At 40.3% G+C, this 19,810-nt stretch overlaps 1 protein-coding gene across 1 annotated transcript in view; it reads left to right on the top strand.

Moving 5' to 3' along the window:
• The window catches only part of unc79 (unc-79 homolog, NALCN channel complex subunit), a 50,247-nt gene that overhangs the window by 7,639 nt on the left and 22,798 nt on the right, over positions 1 to 19,810 (top strand). Inside the window, exons 3-23 of the mRNA XM_084742455.1 lie at positions 755 to 1,068; positions 2,845 to 3,015; positions 3,197 to 3,292; positions 3,390 to 3,445; positions 4,242 to 4,371; positions 4,505 to 4,569; positions 6,012 to 6,100; positions 6,490 to 6,530; positions 8,391 to 8,419; positions 9,652 to 9,881; positions 10,961 to 11,132; positions 11,286 to 11,516; positions 12,464 to 12,654; positions 14,013 to 14,136; positions 14,981 to 15,121; positions 15,658 to 15,873; positions 16,666 to 16,893; positions 17,180 to 17,321; positions 18,107 to 18,186; positions 18,312 to 18,460; positions 18,572 to 18,729. Coding sequence (XP_084598581.1) covers positions 755 to 1,068; positions 2,845 to 3,015; positions 3,197 to 3,292; positions 3,390 to 3,445; positions 4,242 to 4,371; positions 4,505 to 4,569; positions 6,012 to 6,100; positions 6,490 to 6,530; positions 8,391 to 8,419; positions 9,652 to 9,881; positions 10,961 to 11,132; positions 11,286 to 11,516; positions 12,464 to 12,654; positions 14,013 to 14,136; positions 14,981 to 15,121; positions 15,658 to 15,873; positions 16,666 to 16,893; positions 17,180 to 17,321; positions 18,107 to 18,186; positions 18,312 to 18,460; positions 18,572 to 18,729 — 3,053 coding nt within the window. The remainder of the gene's footprint in view (positions 1 to 754; positions 1,069 to 2,844; positions 3,016 to 3,196; positions 3,293 to 3,389; positions 3,446 to 4,241; positions 4,372 to 4,504; positions 4,570 to 6,011; positions 6,101 to 6,489; positions 6,531 to 8,390; positions 8,420 to 9,651; positions 9,882 to 10,960; positions 11,133 to 11,285; positions 11,517 to 12,463; positions 12,655 to 14,012; positions 14,137 to 14,980; positions 15,122 to 15,657; positions 15,874 to 16,665; positions 16,894 to 17,179; positions 17,322 to 18,106; positions 18,187 to 18,311; positions 18,461 to 18,571; positions 18,730 to 19,810) is intronic.

The following is a 19,810-nucleotide window of genomic DNA, read 5'->3' as shown; positions in this document are numbered from 1 at the left end:
ATCCATATGCCTGTTGGATCTCATTATTTCTCCTGATGATACTGATACAGTATCATAACGTATGCATACGGACATTATTTCTCTGGTGCAATAAACATGTGCTGTGACCTAGGAGCACTTGATCTAACCTCACACACATGTTTATTACTGGCTGAAGCATGTTTCAAAAGTGTCACCTCTGTATTTTCCCGAACCAATTTGGTGTCACTCCCATCCTTGACAGCCCCACTAAAGACAAGGAAATTTCTTTTTTTCTTTTTATAAATTCCACGGCTCATTGGCCTTTTTCGCATGGTAGCCTCTGACCTTGCTGATTGGAAGATGGCAGCCATCGAGGGACAGTCGTTTTGCACTGTGCCTTCTTGGAGAAGTATGGGGTTGCCACTGAAAACATGCCATTTTTTATATTTTTGCTCCTTGTCACCAGATACGCATGAGATGCAGTGATCATTGCAGTTTGTGCTCATGTTTTTTTTGTTTTCCAAGTGCAAAGACAGACAAAAAAAATTGAATTAAAGTCACTCCTGAACAGACAAAGCAGGGATAAATTGCCCGTGCCTACAGTGATACAGTCAATTAGTGAGACACTGCATCCTATGTGGGGTTTATCTGGGTTTGTTTTTTTCTATTTACGCTGTCTCTGTAGTGCCATTTCAATGTAATGTGCTGTTTTTTTGTGTCTTTGTTGTCTCTTTTTTTCCCTTGTTCCCTTCCCCCCTACCCTCCCTCCCCCTCCCCTCCCGCCCCGGAGCAGCATTCTGTCCCGCACAGGCAGGAAGGAGAACCAGGAAGCTTCCAATTTGGCCGTGCCCATGACCATGTGTCTTTTTCCTGTGCCATTCCCACTCACCCCATCTCTAAGACCACAAGTCAGTTCCATCAACCCTACAGTTACTCGCTCCCTCCTTTACAGCGTTCTGCGCGATGCCCCGTCAGACCGCGGGGGGCAGGGGCAGCAGAGTCGGGACGCTCAGCTCTCAGAGTACCCCTCTCTGGACTATCAGGGCCTCTATGTGACCCTCGTGACCCTGCTTGACCTGGTGCCCCTGCTGCAGCACGGTCAGCATGGTGAGTCAAGGCCCACAGTGCACCACTGTTTGTCATCATCATCCCCGAGCCGTCTGGCCTCTCTGCATGAAGCCACTGCTGCTTTTTTGGCCTCTTTTGTAAACTGGAGGAGAGAAGTCCTGCTGAGGATCTTGAGGGATGCATGGGGGTGATTGGGAGCACGCTGGATCCTGTCAACTTAATCGTTCATAAGCCATTGGATACACCAGACATAGGCCTTCTCTTCTGTGTATCATACTTGACTGCATGTTTTTTATGTAAAGTGGGAGAAATGTTTTTACTTATGTTGTCATGTGCAAATATATAATTTAAATGGAAACCACACACACCCGGTAGGCAAATGTAATGTCTTTTTTTTTTTTTTTTTTTTTTTTTTTACAAATACATCTGAGAATGACTTAAAGGAGAAATATATAATATATTCACTGTAATAAATCATGAAATGATCATGATATGCCATCAGAGAGTAAAACTACAAGAAATGTTACTGTTTTGTTGATTTTTGAAGCCCCTGTAGAGGAAGTGGTATTGTTTTCTCCATCATAACCACAAAATATAACATCAAAAATAATTTAATCTGAATAAAAATTCCTTGTGCTTCTTTTTAACTAGCTAACATACGACTCACTGTAACTTTGCCTGGGAAAATGTCAGGCTTGTTTAATCTGATTTCAAGGAGAATCTGACCCTTTAGCAGGCATTGAGAACAACTAGACATAGACAGTCTTGTCACTGACGGTGTTGTTTGCTTGTGTAGGTCATATAGAGTCATCAGTATTAAACTGAGACTGTTTGATAACCAGTTAAAAAACTATTGTAGTGGCTTTAAGGAAGTGCTAAGTTGAAATACTGGCTTTCCCATCAACAACGCTATAGCCAGTATGTTCTCCTTTTGAAATTTGGGCCAGAATAAATCACATTTATTAAAGTTATGGCTGAATATTTGCAGAATGAGTAAGTGTCTGCTCTTGAGTCGTAAGAAATCATTATTGTTTCAGAAGGAGTTAATATTTATAACTGTTAAACTGAACAATATGTTAAAGCATTCTGGCATGTAGAAACTCCAGGTTGTGCATTTTAAGTCCAGTGGACTTTTGTTTTCAGGATAACAGACTTAGCTTCACATTAACTGATCAGCTTACAGTGGAGGCCTTGTCATCGCTTGCTATTATCAAAATATAATATTGCACTCGTCTTGCACTCCTGCTCTGCATCTGTGCAGCCTTCAGGGAACCTGCCTGAGCTGGGGAGGAGAGAGGCGGGGGGGGACAGCTTGATTCAAACATACACCATAAATTAAATACGAATTCAGTCTATTTAAAACACCCATCTTTGGCTCCAATTCACTATTTGGACTGCAGTACTCATTTTTGAACGTTAGGGACTTACATATTTCTCCTTTAATTCCACACTGTTTTTTCACGGGCTCAAGGCTGCATCACAGTCAGTGCTCTTGTTTTTCATGAATATTTTACCACTGTTAAAAAAAGGCTCAAAAGCATGAAAACCCATCTCCTTGACTAGAATGCTTTACTTTTCCTGAGGGCAAACTTTACCTCAGTAGCCTTTAAAAAAAAGCTTACCGCCCTCAGCTGAACCTCATATTCCAAATGTTGTCTTTTTTTATTTTTTTCACTGATACATAACTGAAATTTCATGTAACTTTGACATCTATGGCTGCATACAGTATGTGAATACTGTATGTACTGTTAATTGAATGAGTGTCTGTGTATCTCTCTTTGTCTTTTTTGTTTTGCCTTCTCCCTCTCTCATCAGATCTGGGACAGTCCATATTTTACACAACAACTTGCCTCCTGCCCTTTCTCAGTGATGATATTCTCAGCACTTTGCCCTATACTATGATCTCCACTTTAGCCACATTTCCCCCTTTCCTCCACAAAGACATCATTGAGTACCTGAGCACCTCTTTCCTCCCCATGGCTATATGTGAGTATGACCTAGGAGAAGATAAGATAATCAGTGATTTATGAAATTAAAGAAAATGTTACACTATTAAGTGTTAACCAATGCTATCATCTATACTGCTATCTTAAAAAAAAGTGTGTGGAAATGATCTTTTAAGTAGCTACTCATCCCTCCTCTTTCTTTCTTCCTTGTTGATCTGTAGTGGGCTCTACTCGGAGAGAGGGGGGAGTCCCGGCCTACGTCAATCTCTCTGCTTCCTCTATGCTCATGATTGCAATGCAGTACACCTCAAATCCAGGTAAGCCCTCATATCGGCTGTTTTTAAAACATTCATGCAAATATAATCCAGGCTGTAATGTTGTGTAGTAATGGTTATTTTTTCTAATTCTTTCCAGTATATCACTGTCAATTGTTGGAGTGTCTAATGAAGCACAAGCAAGAAGTGTGGAAGGTACTTCTCCTCAAAATACATAATGCAGACAATAAGGTCATTTCTGTAAAGCACAATGGAAGAGTTTTATTTTAAGCAGAGAGCTGATCTCATGGTGTTAGATGCTAGAAACATCCCTCATTCAGCATTTCTCTAACTGACCTTTTTGAGAAACTGAGCATGTTCCTATATTGTAAGACAATTTGGTATCCATTAGAGCATTTGCTATTAGAAATGTAAACAGTGATTTTAACCAAGTTAAATAATGATTACTTTGTGAACACAAGACATTTTTTTTTACAAGAATAGCAGAATGGGTAAAACATCTGCACTGCTCAGTCCTATGTATTTCTGCTTTACAGACAAATATCAGTTAGCTGCGACCCATCGACGGCAATAATTTTCGAGATGGTAATTTTCTACTAAAAAGCTACTGGCCTTACCTAAATACATGAAGTGAGCCACATGACATACTGTTGAGAAAGACTTCTTCCAAGCTTGTGCTTTTAGTTAGTGGTCTACTAGCTAGCTTCATATATAGCGACTTAAGAGTGGCCTTCCTTTTTTCATATAGTAACTCATGGCAAACAAGAAAATAAGCATATTTCCAGAAAATTGTGTCTGTTCTCAAAAATGAAGCAATGTAGGGTCCTCAATATTTAAAAAAATATATGAGCAATGAACAGAGGCCAGATTTAGGCTTTGCAAAACGGATACAAAGCATGAAAAACTTCAACTAACCCCATGCATAAGTATGCAAATGTATTTGAATATTATTGCACTTACTAATTACTGTCGATGTTTATGTTGTGTGCAGGACCTTCTTTATGTCATATCCTATGGACCGTCTCAAGTCAAGCCTCCAGCTGTGCAGATGTTGTTCCATTACTGGCCCAACCTGAAGCCTCCAGGAGCCATCAGTGAATACAGAGGGCTACAGTACACAGGTCAGACTCTTAATGTCACATCTGCTGCTTGATCTGTCCTTGAACTGACTAAAGGTCTAACCTATCCTCTATTTCTCTCCTTTTCTCCTCCCCTACTGCCAATCATCTGTCTCTATTCAATTTCCTGAATCAGCCTGGAACCCCATCCACTGTCAACATATCGAGTGCCACAACGCCATCAATAAACCTGCTGTCAAGGTGACTTCAGTCTTAAAAATATTAACTCTTACCTCATTGGTCTATGGTTGTTGGATGCATCAAAAGGATCCCACATCCCCTTGTGTCTACAGTGCCTTCTTACTGAAAGAGGATAGATTATCAGCTATCTGTATTCAAAAGCTGCTTCCCTTGAGAACTTCATTGGGGATGCTTGGGGCATGTGCCAGATTGCCTTACTGAGTTCAACCGAGCGTATCGCCATGTTTGCCTTTGTGAACCCCTTGGTAAATAAATCAGTGCATGCCCAGGCAGGCAGCTGTGGGAATGGGGTAATGATATCAGCTCCTATGTTACTTTACACCAGTCTCTCCTGCTGCTGCCGCTCTGGTTTTATCAGCTCCGCCTGCCTTTACTCAACAGTGCTCAAAACTGACAAATAGAGTAGAGACAGGGGCACGGACAGGGGCCAGATTTCAATTACCAGGAGCAGGGAGGGGGGTAGGGGAGGAGGGGGCTTAATTGGAAGCGGTGACCCCATGCAGCCCTTGAGGGTTGGGTGGCATCAAGTGAGCACAGTAAATTACAGTGCACCATCTGAACATTGAGGCCACAAGCATTGAGGTTTAGCGCGGGGCCAAGCACAGGTTGCAAGAGAACAGAGTGCAGCATATGCAGGCAGCCATCCACACAGAGGCGTGGGGAGACAGGTATAGGTGTCATGTGATTTCTTGGACGAGACTGTGATATACTGCCCTTAGTGACTTTTATGTGAGAGCGACAAATGGAAAATGTTAGCCGCTGTAAATGTAGTGTATGACAATCGATTGTAAGGGGTTGCAATAAAATTATCAGGGGAGGGGGTTCAGAAAATGAGAAGTTTTAGTGGTTTTTCTTTTTGCAGATTTTTGTTGGGGAGAGTATAGAGGTTCAACTTTATCTCTTCAGAGCCTGTAATTTGCCACAATTCGATTGCAACTCCCACCTTGACTTTTCTGCATCTTAACAGAAAACAGACTTTAGTTAACAGTTAATGGTGCTGTATTCTGGAGAAGGATGGTTGATAGTTTAGTCTCATTTCCAGCTCGTAAAATACTCTTTAGATTGGTACCCGACTCAAGCAACCAACTCAAAGCATCTGTATTTGAAAACCTGGGAATGAGACCCAACAAGTGAGTCACAAAATGTGTTTTATTTAAAGTGACAGTGAGCTGTCGACTACAGCTTTCACTACTGTTCATGCACTATCTTCGATTTTGGAGGCTTTTGTGAGGTTCCTCTGACTATCCAAGTTAGAAAGCTGACTTCTGGGGGTTATCCAGTTGAAATGTCCAACTAGGAACTTTAAATGGAAAGTGAAGCATGATATGAACAGAAATCGTTTCTTTCCCTCTTGTGTACATGAAAATAAAACATCAAAGTATAAAAATATACACGCTTAAGTACCACAACCATATTCTAATACTACCTGTCTTATTTTGCAGATGTGTATAGATCCTACTCTCTCTGTTGCCCTGGGAGACAAGCCCCCTCCTCTTTATATATGCGAGGAGTGCAGCCAGAGGATAGCAGGGTATGTTTCACCTCCTTTCTCCATCCCCCCCGGATCCTCCCCTTCCTTCAATAAGATGCCATTCCAAACATGCATCACCTACTGCCTTCCTCATTATTCCTCTCTTTAACCCAGGGGAAATACATCGCCATGGTTACGTAATTCCCTGGTGCTGATAATGAGATCATCATCACAAACTACGCTGCCACTTGTTTCTCTTTTCTCCCGCGTGTAGCATGTTATAATTGCATGGCTCTGCAGTTTTGTATTTGCTTTGGTATTGAGGGGAAATAATTTTGTGTTCCTGCTCTGTTAGCGAGTTAAGACTTTTGTGTGTATGTGAGCTGAAATGATATACTGTAGGCTGAGGAGCAGTTTGTATTGTTTATAGATTTCTTTGACCTTTTCAGAGACCACGCTGAATGGCTTGTTGATGTCCTCCTGCCCCAAGGTGAGAGTTAACGAACAAAAAGCTGTTTGAGTACATGTTAGTCTGTTTTGCTCCCCACAGGCAAAGAAACATACACAAAACAAATTTGAAAAAAATATATGGAATATATTTAGAATAATATACAAAAGAGGTTTTCAAAGTGGGAGGCAAGTCTCCTCAGGGGGGCTCCAAACAGTTTCAGGGGATGCTCAATGAACAGAAGAGACAAAAAAATAATTAACATTGAATTAGTTATCAAAAGGAGATCACATAGAAAAGCCTAAATGTGTGTAATTTGGTTAAAGAGATAGTTTAGATATACAGTATTGGAGAATTTTACTATTTCTCCTCTTTCTCAATGTCAGAAACTAACATATGCCTTTGGACAGACCATTTTTAGGTATTTGATGTTGTCTGAAGTTACGTAAAATAGCAAAATTAGGCTATCTTGGCTACATTGTTGAGAGACTGTGGGATCAAATAACATAATTATGATCCCAAAGACATCCAGACATCAGGAAAAACTAAGCAAGTAAACCAATACAGAAAGGTTTTAGCACAAAATATGATACAGTATAGAATGTATAGGTACATGCTTGCTCCTTAACTGTGTTTATGTTCATATGCATGGCCATAAAATCATTAAGGCTATTACGAACTCAAAGGTTAGTAAACTGAGAGTATATTTGTAAATGTGTGTTGTCTTAATGTGCTTTCCCCATAATATAAGCACAATTCTGTAATACATTATAAATTACTTAATTGTTGTCTACTTATATTTGATTGTCGATTTGTTAATTTTCAAAAGGGGAATGTTCTTTCAAGTAACTTGCGGTATAAGTTTAGACTTAGAGAATATTGTAGAGCCAAGACAAAACTGGCAGAAGGGTGGGACTAAGAGAAAAAGGTGCAATTATAGTAAATGTATCTGCTACTTCAGCACCATGGACAGAGTGCCTGAGTCATGATGAACCGTAGTCAGTGGCAAAAGACGAATTATTTTATGATTTTGGTTGAATGGTGCCACTAATCAAACATATATTTGTTAATTTAAAAGATGTATTTTCAAGTCAAGACAGACGCAGTTCGTTGTAAACCTGTTGAAGTATAAGACTGTGAGGTCATGAAAGTGACATGATGTCCCTCCAAAAGATAATGTTAGCCACTGAAGCTACAATATTTGTGTGTTTTCATACTGAGATGTAGTCACACAACTGGTTGATAAAAGAACCGGGAGTTGCTAGATAAAACACTTCAGGTAAAATAATGTTACAATGGGCAGAGAGATTGGTGTTGATGAGAGAGATGTAGTTCACTAAGCAGTTTCACATAAAACTAAACTATGACAAACCTAGGATGAACTGAGACTTTCTTGACTTGTTAAGTTATGTTGTGTTAAATTGACAAACAAGTTCAAATTGAATAAAACATAATCTCTCTTGCTTTAGACTGTTGTTCATATTTTTTTTCTGAATTAAGGTCCCATGGTGCCCGTGGCTCTCTTTTCACTGCACAGCTGGGCTGCTGATATTTCAGAGCCACGGTCGGAGCCATTGTTCCTCACTTAAACAAACCTCCACTGGATATGAGTCAGGCAGACGAGACTTATTAAGCCAACATATTCAACAAACATATTCAATAAACAGCCCCTCTCTCCCTGCAGTCTCTCTGCCACTAGGGGATGGAGAGGGTGGATGGCATCCGGATGCATTTTGGTAATTTTGTTAATTGCTGGATGGCATCTCCTCTCATTCCCCCCTCAAATCTCCTACTGGTTGTACTGCATCCTATATATAAGGTTTAGGCAAAGTTAAGTTTTTTCAATGCAAAGCCTCTGTTGTGGTCTGCAAATTGAACATTTTTGTTTATTTGTCTCTGCAGCAGAGATATCTGCCATTTGTCAAAAGAAGGTAAGACATTTGTGTGAACAATGATGTTACTGTTTACTCTCTTGTCTGTTCATATTCATTATATCCCATTATTGCATGATGTCATATTGAACATTATCCATGTTTCCTCCATGATAAGGACAAATAAACCTTTGCACTTATTTTTTAAATTACTGGTTAGCCTCACGGCATCTTTGGAATAATGAACTCCTGCCGTCACAAATCAAACAGTCCACATACTGTAAATGGTTATTTCACTGAAAACAGAAACAAAATGAACCTGATATTTCATGAGATCTATTTTTATCTGTGATCCACATCCAAGGTCATTTATTTCTGGACCTGAAATGTTTTCCTCAATCACTGGAGCAGCTCAGTAAAGGCCAGATCATTTCAAATGAAGCTGCTGGGGCGTGATGTTTGCTCGCTGTTGTTGAACGCTGCTGAGGGCAAGTGCTCCCTGCTGGTTTCCAGGGAGACACCGGGAAAACTGAGTGTGAGATGATCTCAGGTATTCCGAGCAGCCGCCCTGGTATTGTCATGAGGGGAAACAGCTGGCTAACATCCTGATTTATCCAGCAGTTTATAATCCACAGCAGCCTCCCCTTTCTGATCAGGCTTTGTCACACTCATTTCAGAAAGCCCTTTCAACTCCCACCAGCTCTGTCATCATCATTAACTGAGACATTGGTCTTCATCTGAGAATAGCTACTTATAAATACACCCTTGGTACCCAAGATAGAACATACTGTAAAGAATAACAACATCAGGGAAGTGTTTTTTTCTTGTTGAAAGCCAGATGGGTGAATGAGAGAACTCACCATCAGAGGACAGATATGTTAATTTGATAGGGAGCACTGCATCCCTCTAATGGCACAAGATTAGAGGTTGATCAGATTAGGATGGCTCTCTCGTGCCATGCTTTTTATTTTTAGAAACCTGAGACACCGTGGGGACACATAAAGACTTTTCGATTACTGCAGATGTAGACAGATCAGCATCTCCAAACAAATGCATATTAGAGATGACAATATTCACTGTCAGAGCAGCTTTTGAAGCCTCGAAATATGTTTATTTTTAGAGGCTTGTCATAAGGCATTATTGGCTGCGATCATAGCATGTTTTTATTTTGTTATCTACTGCCAAGAATAGAAATAAACTCATCTCTCCTCCTCCTCCTCCTCCTCCTCCTCCTCCTCCTCCTCCTCCTCCTCCTCCTCCTCCTCCTTCCCTCTGTTTCTTGGCTTTTGCAGAACTGTAGCTCTCATGTTAGGAGGGCTGTGGTCACCTGCTTCTCGGCTGGCTGCTGTGGGCGCCATGGCAACCGGCCTGTCCGCTACTGCAAGCGTTGCCATGTCAACCACCACAGCAGCGAGGTGGGGGCTGCGGCGGAGACCCATCTGTACCAGACCTCGCCCCCTCCCATCAACACACGGGAGTGCGGAGCGGAGGAGCTGGTGTGCACTGTGGAAGCTGTTATAAGGTACAATCACAGTGTTTACACAGACGTCTCACAGCCACAGTCACAGGCCATATTCCTGTAGTTGTGTGAAGCATGTTTTTGCATGGCTATATGGACAAGACTACTGCATGAAATGAGATTATTACACTGTAAAAATAAACAATTTGGTTTAATATAAAAATAGTTATTGTCTTAAAGCACAAACTCCAGATTTCTGCCTGTTAAAAGAAGGTTTTTTTTATTCCAACATATTGCAATGGAGAGACAGGGTAAAAAAAAAAGTCTTTATCAGCGAAATTACAATTAAACAGACAGGTTTTCAATTTATTTTTAAAGCCTCAAAGTATGTTTATTGAATACCATAATTATTGCATTGCTAACTCAAGGGTGCCACAGGCTTATGTACCTGGAAAGTTTTTACTGCCAATGCAGAAGAATAATTGTGTAACAATTCTCAGAACAGACATGAATTTATTCAATTTTAGGAATTTTATACAAACCTTCATCATTTTTTGCAGTGTTTTTCTTGCTGTGAAAGTGTTTCTTTTGAACCTTAAAGCAACTAGAAAGAACTTTCATGTTTTTTTTTTCTTTTTGTTTGTTTGTTTCTTTTTTGTTTCTTTTTCTTCTTTGTTAATTGGCTAATGTACTATTCATTGAAACTTTGCTTGGAAAAATGTAAATACAGGTTCGATATATATAGCTAGATATAGCCAGTCCTCTTGTCAGTGGTCTCTTTTCCTTATGTAGGTCATATAGAGGTATCAGCAACATTCGAGAATGTGTCATAAGCACTTAATAACTCCTTGTAGAAGCTTTAATCTATGAGTGGATTGAACACAGTATAGTACATTCATTCAACTCATAGTATCAAGTCAAAAGATTTCAAGTTAGTCGAACCTCTAGAAATTTTAATTTGTTAGTTAAATAAGTTAATGACAAAAGATTAGTTGATTCCATTAAATTCCTGTGTGATATTTTACTGTGTGATGTATATTCTGTGTCATGTCTGTGCTTTTATTTCTTTCCTGCTCTTCCTCCATTAATATGTCTCTTTTCTGTCTCTGTGAATCCCTCTCATCCTCTCCATATCCATCCAGCCTTCTCAAGGAGGCAGAAATACATGCAGAGCAGCGTGAGTTTGAGCTGAACAGGCGTCGTCAGATGGGCCTGTCTGCCTCCCACCACTCTCTGGACAATATTGAGTTTGACAACAAGGAGGATGACCAGCATGACCAGCGGCTCCTCAGTCAGTTTGGCATCTGGTTCCTGGTGTGTAATCACAGGCTTTTCTTGTGTCTGTCAATAACAAGGAGTCATGAGATAAGGATGTGTACCGTACACGGCCTCTTATCACTACCCTGTTGAATTCATAGTCACCTGCCTGATTAGTTTACCTTTCTGAACCTTCGCTCACATCTGCAGGTGAGCCTGTGCACACCCAATGAGAACACACCCACAGAGAGTCTGGCTCGGCTGGTCAGCATGGTCTTCCAGTGGTTTCACTCCACCGCCTACATGATGGATGATGAGGTCGGAAGCCTGGTGGAGAAGCTGAAGCCTCAGTTTGTCACCAAGTGGCTAAAGACAGTGTGTGAAGTGCGATTTGACGTCATGGTCATGTGTCTGCTGCCCAAACCTGTTGAGTTTGCAAGGGTAAGGTCAAGACCCAGCTCAACTAAATAAACAGTATATGGGTAAGGAGTTATTATACAGGGTGCTGATACTCGATGATGGGTTTGGCAAAAGGTTATATGTTTATTAAAAAACAGAAATATCATTAACATTAGAACTCGAAAATATCCATCCAATGCACAGTCCAACTTGTTTTTATCTCATTTATAGCTCTTGTTTATGGAATAGTTTGGATTTTTCTGAAGTGAGGTTGAATATTAGTGTATTACCAACAGTAAATATATGTATATCTTATATTTTCCCCACTTTACTTTGCCATTAGACAGCCTTTCCGACCTGAAACTTGTTATATAAGCCAAATATCGCTCCTTCCAAAGCCACCAAGAGTTGCTGGTCTACTGCTCCCTCAGTTGGTTAGTTTGTTTTTGCAAGTGTATGAATCTGAAGTAACTCTTTAAATCACCAGAGTCACACAATAACACAAAAACACTAACTGCCTGAGGCAGTGGTGTACCAGCAATTTCTGTCTTCTGTAAGGTAGAAGTACCGTTTTTGTCAAAGGAGGCTCGTGACAGGGAGATGGTGATATGATGAGCAATTCAGTTTCAGTTTTCCATCAGAAAATGCTGTCTGACAGTGAGGTAAAGCACTGAAAATATTCTAAATAATATAATATGTGTGCCTTTTTTATGTGGCTAAAATACATTTTGCTGAAGCACAGAGCAAAAAGGGGCAGGACTTAGGAAACGTCAATTATAGGTAATACACTGAGTCCACTTCAAAATTTCCAAACTATCCCTATAACTTTTGAACATGTTGTACTGTGCAACAATTATGAATTGAAGAATATTATTAAGTCAACTTGTCACTGAGGACTGAGTGCTTATTAAAATTATGGAGGGCAGGTCACCATCTGAACTCTCTAGGCTGTGTTTAATCTAAACTAGTCTGTGCACACTTTTCCCCAGGTGGGAGGTTACTGGGACAAGTCATGTAGCACAGTGACACAGCTGAAGGAGGGCCTGAACCGGATCCTGTGTCTGATACCTTATAATGTCATCAGTCAACCACTGTGGGAGTGTTTTATGCCTGAGTGGTTGGAGGCCATCCGCACCGAGGTGCCAGACAACCAGCTCAAAGAGTTCCGGGAAGTGCTCAGGTACATCCACCTTGTTGTTGTTAGTGTAATATATATATTTTTTATTCCATATAAGCAGACAAACAGACAAATCTACAATACAGTCTGATAGCAGATATGTATTTTTAGTAGTTTTAGTCTAAACATTAAAAATAAATGACGCTGTTGGTGTGAACAGAATCAGTGAAAGAGGCTCTCCAAAAATACAAGCTGCTGAGATTCATCAGTGTCAGTAGTCTATAATGCATGACGCTAGCTTCTGCAGCACAGAAAAATCTCCCAGAAAGGTCGCTGCATTCTGGACTAAGGGGCTTATCAACGCAGGAAAAAGCTAAGCAAATGTAGTAGTTTGACATTTTGGGAAATTGCTTTTTGATTTCTTACTCAGAGTTGATTGATACAACTCTGATGATAATCTGATTTTCATTGTGTCTGTTCAAATTAATTATGTTTGATAATGTGACAAGAACTGCTTGGATGTAGGGACAGACTACTTGATTACGGTTCAGGAAAAATCATGGCTTGGGTTAAAATGACAACTCTTGCGAGCTGGGGTAACCATCTAGACATAAACTTCTTCTATCCATGGGCTAGAACTATGAGGTTAGCTTAGCTTAGCATAAAGACTTGAAGCTTTGCGAAACAGGTAGGATAGATATTAACCATAGACAGTATAATAAATAGTGGATGGAGCCTCCATGATGTCACCCGAGCTGTTGTGGCCATCCCATCTTGGCAGTACCTGATTTAACTAAACTCCCAGCTAATTCAAAATTGGAGCGAGTGTTGACTTAAGGCAGCTGAATGAAGCAGCTACCTAGAGGCTAGCCTTTAATCTTGCATAACTTTAAGCCTCAGTATAATTTAAAAGGGTGAGTTATATAAAGGTTCACCCATCATACAGTTGTTATGAAGTGGGAAATTAGCTATAGAGACCAAAACTGTTCTTTGTACCAGGCTGTAAACATGTTTGTTTCTGATGATAAGTTGGGCATTTTAATACAGGGGTCTATGGGGACAAACTTTTTGAACCCAGCCTAAAGTTGCCATTCAAGGTTTGCTGCTTGTGATTAACAGATGGTGTCTTGTTCAGTTAAACTGTGCAAAAACTAAAATGTAAAAAAGTTATGGAGACTCCGCTGTTCTACAAAATAAAAGTCTTACTCTTGCACTTTATACACTATCATTGCCACATTGCTGTTGCTAGTGTTTTCCACCTCTGCAACATTATGGAAAATTCTTGCATAAATGAAACCACCAGCTGAAGAAGAAATAGAGCAGATACAGTGTGAGGACAATACAGTTGCATCATGAAACAGTATTAAAAATAACAACAGTACCTGAGTAACATAATATTCTGTTGTGCGTTGTGTTTACAGTAAGATGTTTGATATCGAGCTGTGCCCCCTGCCCTTCTCCATGGAAGAAATGTTTGGCTTCATCAGCTGCAGATTCTCGGGCTACCCAGCGTCTGTGCAAGAGCAGGCTCTGTTGTGGCTGCATGTAAGCACACACACACACACACATTCACATGCACATACACACACGCTGTCTTGTGTCCAGTTCACATCCTGCGGTTCTGTCCACGGTGCGTGTGAATTGAACAGGTTGTCATAGAGTGTGAGAGTCTGGGCAGGGGCCCTGCTGAATATGGATCTGGGTCACAGAATGAGACTGAGAGAGATAGGAGGGGTTTTGCCTTTCATCCCATATGCACTCACAGCTTGCTGCCCTGTATACATGGATCAATTTCAAGTTTTCTGTCACAACTATGATCAAGAGATTGCATTAATTTAGACCTCTTTAAATAGGTCACATTCAAATGAGACAGAGAAGTGGTGCCCAGTTTAGACATGGTGTACCTCTGTTCATGCCGTGCAGTCATATGTTGTATTTATACTGTTAGAAATGTGAGTTCAAACACATTTTGTCACTAACTTCACTGATATTTATCTGTGTGTAATGTAGCTAATGTTATAACTGGAGTTGCCACTTTTATTTCCTCAAAATAAACCCCAATTATAGCTTTTTATTATATAAAAACACAATAAGGTCTGTCATAATTCTGAGTAACTCATGAGTATCATGGCCAAGCATAAGGGAACAATGACAGGAGTTTTAACTTTAACTTTAACTTTGAGTATTAGTGTATAGCATTAGAAAAGAAAATACCATTTTACCTTTATTCACGGCATGGTATTTCAACTTTATTCATGACTTTATTCGTCCTAATACTCCACTGTGGGAAGGTGGTAGCCTTTTTAGCATGAGAAATAAGACCAAAGCTATCTGCATGATACTGTTGTGAATATGGTGAATGGGCCCTATGCTTTTTTTTTGGTCCTAGGTGCTGTCAGAGCTGGACATTGTGGTGCCTCTTCAGCTGCTGATTGGGATGTTCTCTGATGGAGTGAACTCTCTGAAGGAGCTGGCCAATCAGAGGAAGGCACGCGCCTCAGATCTGTCCGGCAACACTGGAGCTCGCAGGGTGAGTAAAATAGCAACGCCAAAGATAGATGCAAAAAATTAAAAGATATGACACCGAATTTCAATTCTTTTCATTCAAGATCAGTTTTAAAAAAGTAATAAACCAGGGCTCGCAATATATTCCAAAAACACTTCACTCAAAACATCAAATGATTAGATGTTATTACACCTTTTGGGAGCTTAATTTTTTTTATATTTAGCAATCTGTCAGATGCCTGGTTGGGATTAGAGAGTACATATTTATACTCTTCTTGGCTTCTAATTTCTACCCTTCACTGGGATGTACTGTATGTTGCCATAGTAACTGCCAATATCTAAATATAGCTTCCTTAAAAGGCTTAATTGAACTTGACTGTGGTGTTGGTTTATCATTTGAAATTTATAGCTGAGAAACTCTGCACTCATGTGTCATTCAGTGTGTCAGTAACAGGGGAACGTTGGGGATTAAAAGACTGTCAGAAGCATACAGTAAATGGTTTGAGCTGGAAGTTAAATAAATATATTTTACCTTCTAAGATGAAGCTTCTTTGCTCACAGGTGAGTGTGGTGTCAGATCCAGGACGCCGTGGGCAGCACAACACCCTCAGTCCGTTCCCCAGCCCCTTCAGGAGCCCTTTCCGCAGCCCCCTGCGCTGCAGCCCCTTTAAAAACCTGGGTCATGCCACCGGCCACTGCGCTCTGGATCTGGACTGTGATGATGATGACATGAACCTCGGCTGCTTCATCCTCATGTTTGACCTCATCCTAAAGCAGGTGACCACACCGTCCTGATGAACAATTGCTAAAACATTGACTTTAGTTTTAACTGTAAACCTAGATAAAATATAATTCTGTTGCACCTTGTTGCAACAATTTAAGGTTTTGTTATCTTTTTAGCAAGCTAGCAAACAATGTAATGTTTCATTAAGGAATACAAAGCCGCAGAAAGTTAATGATTTCCCTCCCTCTTTTAGAATTACTAGGTTTGGACAACAATCATCATTTTCTACTTATTTAATTTATTTTAATTTGGGTAAGCAAGCATCTTCATATTGTTTAAACTCAATTTAATTTTGGTTTGCAATCAATAAACTTGAATTTAATAAATAGAGAGTATTTTTTTTATTGTGTAACAGTGCTCTGCTTGGTTTTAAATCTAGGTGTACTCATTTCAGACCTAGTTTTACTAAACTCTGATTAGAACTAATCTTAGATGAAATTAATCTTTAGTGGTGCAACCCAGTTTAAGAGTCTATTTAAGAGTCTAATACATCATATAATATTATTATACGAACTTATTTGGTTTTTAGGTATTTGTATGGGTGTAACAAAACAAACATTGCCATATTATACTACAAAACATATGCCCAGGATGTACACTGAAGTGTATTTTTTCACAAAACACAACATAGTTTAAAAGACAATTATTCCTCTGTCTCATTCATATAGAGATGAATTACACACAGAGAAATTGCAACAATGCACACAGGTGGGATCTTGAGATTTCTGTGTCGTGTTCCACTTTTTGTTCCCCTGTTTTTATGGTCGTCTCCGCTATTGTCCCAGATGGAGCTCCAGGATGACGGTGTGATGCTGGGTCTAGACAGCAGCCTGGGGAAGGATATCGTGGGCATCATCAACAACGTCTTCCAGGCCCCGTGGGGGGGCTCACACACCTGCCAGAAGGATGAGAAGGCCCTGGAGTGCAGCTTGTGCCAATCCAGCATCCTGTGCTACCAGCTGGGCTGTGAGCTCCTGGAGAGGCTGACCCCCCGGGAAGAGATTCGCCTTGTGGTGAGATACGCAGCATGAATGTTTATGCACCAAATATAAATGAACCCCATGCATTAAGCAGGTAAGGCTTTGAAATGGATGCGACATAGCCGCCATGTCCCAAACCAGAATGCTGAATAACACCGCTGTGTTCCTGGTTGAGTTAATGTTGTTGCCGATGACATCAAGCATAAAATATGTTCATAAATGATTGTGAATGACACTCATGTTCAGCTGAATTAGGCCTACTGATGAATATGAAATGTATAAAGGAGTCGTTTGAGCCGTGTTTTGTTTTCCTGTGCAGGAACCTACAGACAGTTTGGAGGAGACGTTGCTCTTGTCTCAGCCAGATTTCTCTGTCGGGACAGAGAATGGAAGTGAGGAAGGAGACAACCCAAGTGGGGCACACACTGACAACCCCATTAACCATTCTCCTGATAACGCACGTGTGTATCAGTAAAGTACACAATACTGTTCAAATAACATTTATACATACATTTTTTCAGCCAAAACAAATTGTGATTTATTGAACTCTTCACTGCCAGGAGTATGTCAGTGATCCTTACAGGAATACTTAGGAAAGATGCTTATTTACTTATATGCTTAACTAAGCTAAGCCATCAGCTACATGTAAAGACTGGGAACTGAGAAAAGTGGCTAGCCTGGTTCTGTCCAAAGTGACAAAATTGGCCAACCAGCAGTTCTGTTGCTCACAAAGTAACACTGTATATCTAAAAGTGACAATGCATTGTTTCACTAAGGGTTTGTGTAGCCTACCTGACTTGTTGTCACTCAGGTTGCCAAAACTAAGCCTGTCTCCTGTTTCTAGTCTTTATGCTAAGCTAAGCTATTAACTGAATTTACTAATTGCTGGTTGTACCTTCATATGTAAAGGAATAGTACGACATTTTGGGAGACACTTTGACAATTCACTGTTTTAGCGGGGGTTTATGTATTTGACCCCTTCGTTGTTAGGTGAAATGATTCCTGAGAACCTAACTATGAAGTTGCCAATACTAGCTAATCCTTCTCCGTCTAGTCTTTATGCTGCTTTAAAGATAACTGGCTCTTTGCTCCAGCTGCACGTTGACTGCACAGATGTGAGAGTGGTATCAATTTAGGACTCATCTGCGCATCGATATGTTTCATATTAATCATTTAACCATGTCAGTTATGGTGTTATGGAGTAACTTGAAAGTTGTTTCTAAGACTACACTTGTCTTCCTTCCAGCCATGAAGAATAACTCTGATACGAAGTTCTCCTACCAGCAGCTCCCTGTGTCTTTGAAGCTCATATACACCATTCTGCAGGTACCGGTTCTGAATAACTGAATATTAATACACAAAACAGACCGGAGGCATTCAAAATGGTTTTCTGTGATTTATTTGAGTGTACATGTGGTACGCTGTGAGTCACATTCCTCCTCTGTATTCAGGAAATGTCCAAGTTTGAGGAGCCTGACATCTTGTTCAACATGCTGAACTGTCTGAAGATCTTGTGTCTCCACGGAGAGTGTTTGTACCTTGCCCGCAAGGATCACCCCCAGTTTCTGGCCTATGTCCAGGAAAAGATGCTCATCCCGAGGTGTGTGCTGCTGACAGATTGTTTTGATAGAAACTGACGAGAAACTGTTGTATTTAAACAAATTCTTGACAGAAAGGTGCGTGTCTGTCTAATTTGCTGTTTGTGTTTCAGTCTGTGGTCCATGTTGAAGTCAGAGTTTTGCCAGCTGGCCTCTCTGGCTGTGCCTCAGCTTCTCCACGCCCTCTCTCTGTCACACGGGGCGGACATTTTCTGGAACCTCATCAACACCAACTTCAACAGCAAAGACTGGAAAATACGATTCGAAGCAGGTGAGAGATTGGCTTGCAATGTAATAACATACATGTATTGTGTATCCGATGTCTGCATTTGCGTCTCAGTATGATTATATATTGTATAACCCCCCTCATCTCACCATGATGTGCCTAAACTGTCCTCAACGGTTTTTATTTACAGTTTTAATTACATGTTTAGCATGTGGTTGTGCATGAATGAATCAACTGTTAATGGAAGACCCCCAGTCAGCTTATATAATATGATGCCTAAACCACTGCCTGCCCACAGCTCCCACTCCTGTTGTCATGGTTACCGTGTGGTTCCAACAGGCGGCAAAGTGGAATTGTGGGATTAATAAGGGTTTTTTCTCGCCTTGTGATTGGCAGAGAGGAGCTGTATGACCTTGAGACAGAGGCAGAGGACAGGTCCTCTGTCTCAGTGTATCAATACAGGGGAATGGGGGAACAATTGAATTGACAGTAGCCCCAAAAAACAAAGTAAATAATTCTCAAAAGGTGTAAAGTTATTACCCTATTGTGTGAAAAAAAAAAAAAAGAAAATGGTAAAATAAATCCTGTCATTTAGTCTTTCCACCTATGCATCACAAAGACAGGTTGAAATGCAGATGGTCTATACCATGACCACATCCTCTAAGAATGTTATGACTCCCTCTTATTAGTAAATCCTAAAAAACAAATGATATATAAATGTATATGTAAACCTTAAATGTGACCAACAGGCAGTGTGGTGCTGCTCTGAAATGTCTCTTAACTCCCACACTGACACCTGGTGGTGAACACTGGGTGCTTTCCATCAGCTCAGAGTGTGTGAGAGCTTATGGATTTCAGAGTAAAGTGTCTATTTTTAGATTTTAATCTGAGACATAATCAATAAAGCCAACAATTACTGGAAGGATCCTCTTTTGTTAAATGGCTAAATGCATTCTTATTTCATTCCACACAAGGACATTTTGTTTTCAGAGTGGCACCAATAACTTATGAGCATAACATTATATAAAACTTCACCTCTTCATAATTTTCCACATCACAGATACACAGAACATTTGATTTATTATACCATTTCTCAGTTCCTTAAAAAACAAAATTCATATTGATA

The sequence above is a fragment of the Lutjanus erythropterus genome, chromosome 18, assembly GCF_056507025.1.
Source record: "Lutjanus erythropterus isolate fLutEry1 chromosome 18, fLutEry1.hap2, whole genome shotgun sequence".
NCBI classification, from domain to species: Eukaryota; Metazoa; Chordata; class Actinopteri; order Lutjaniformes; family Lutjanidae; genus Lutjanus; species Lutjanus erythropterus.
Note: the sequence above shows the minus strand (reverse complement) of the source record. Positions and strands in the feature narration are given on the sequence as shown.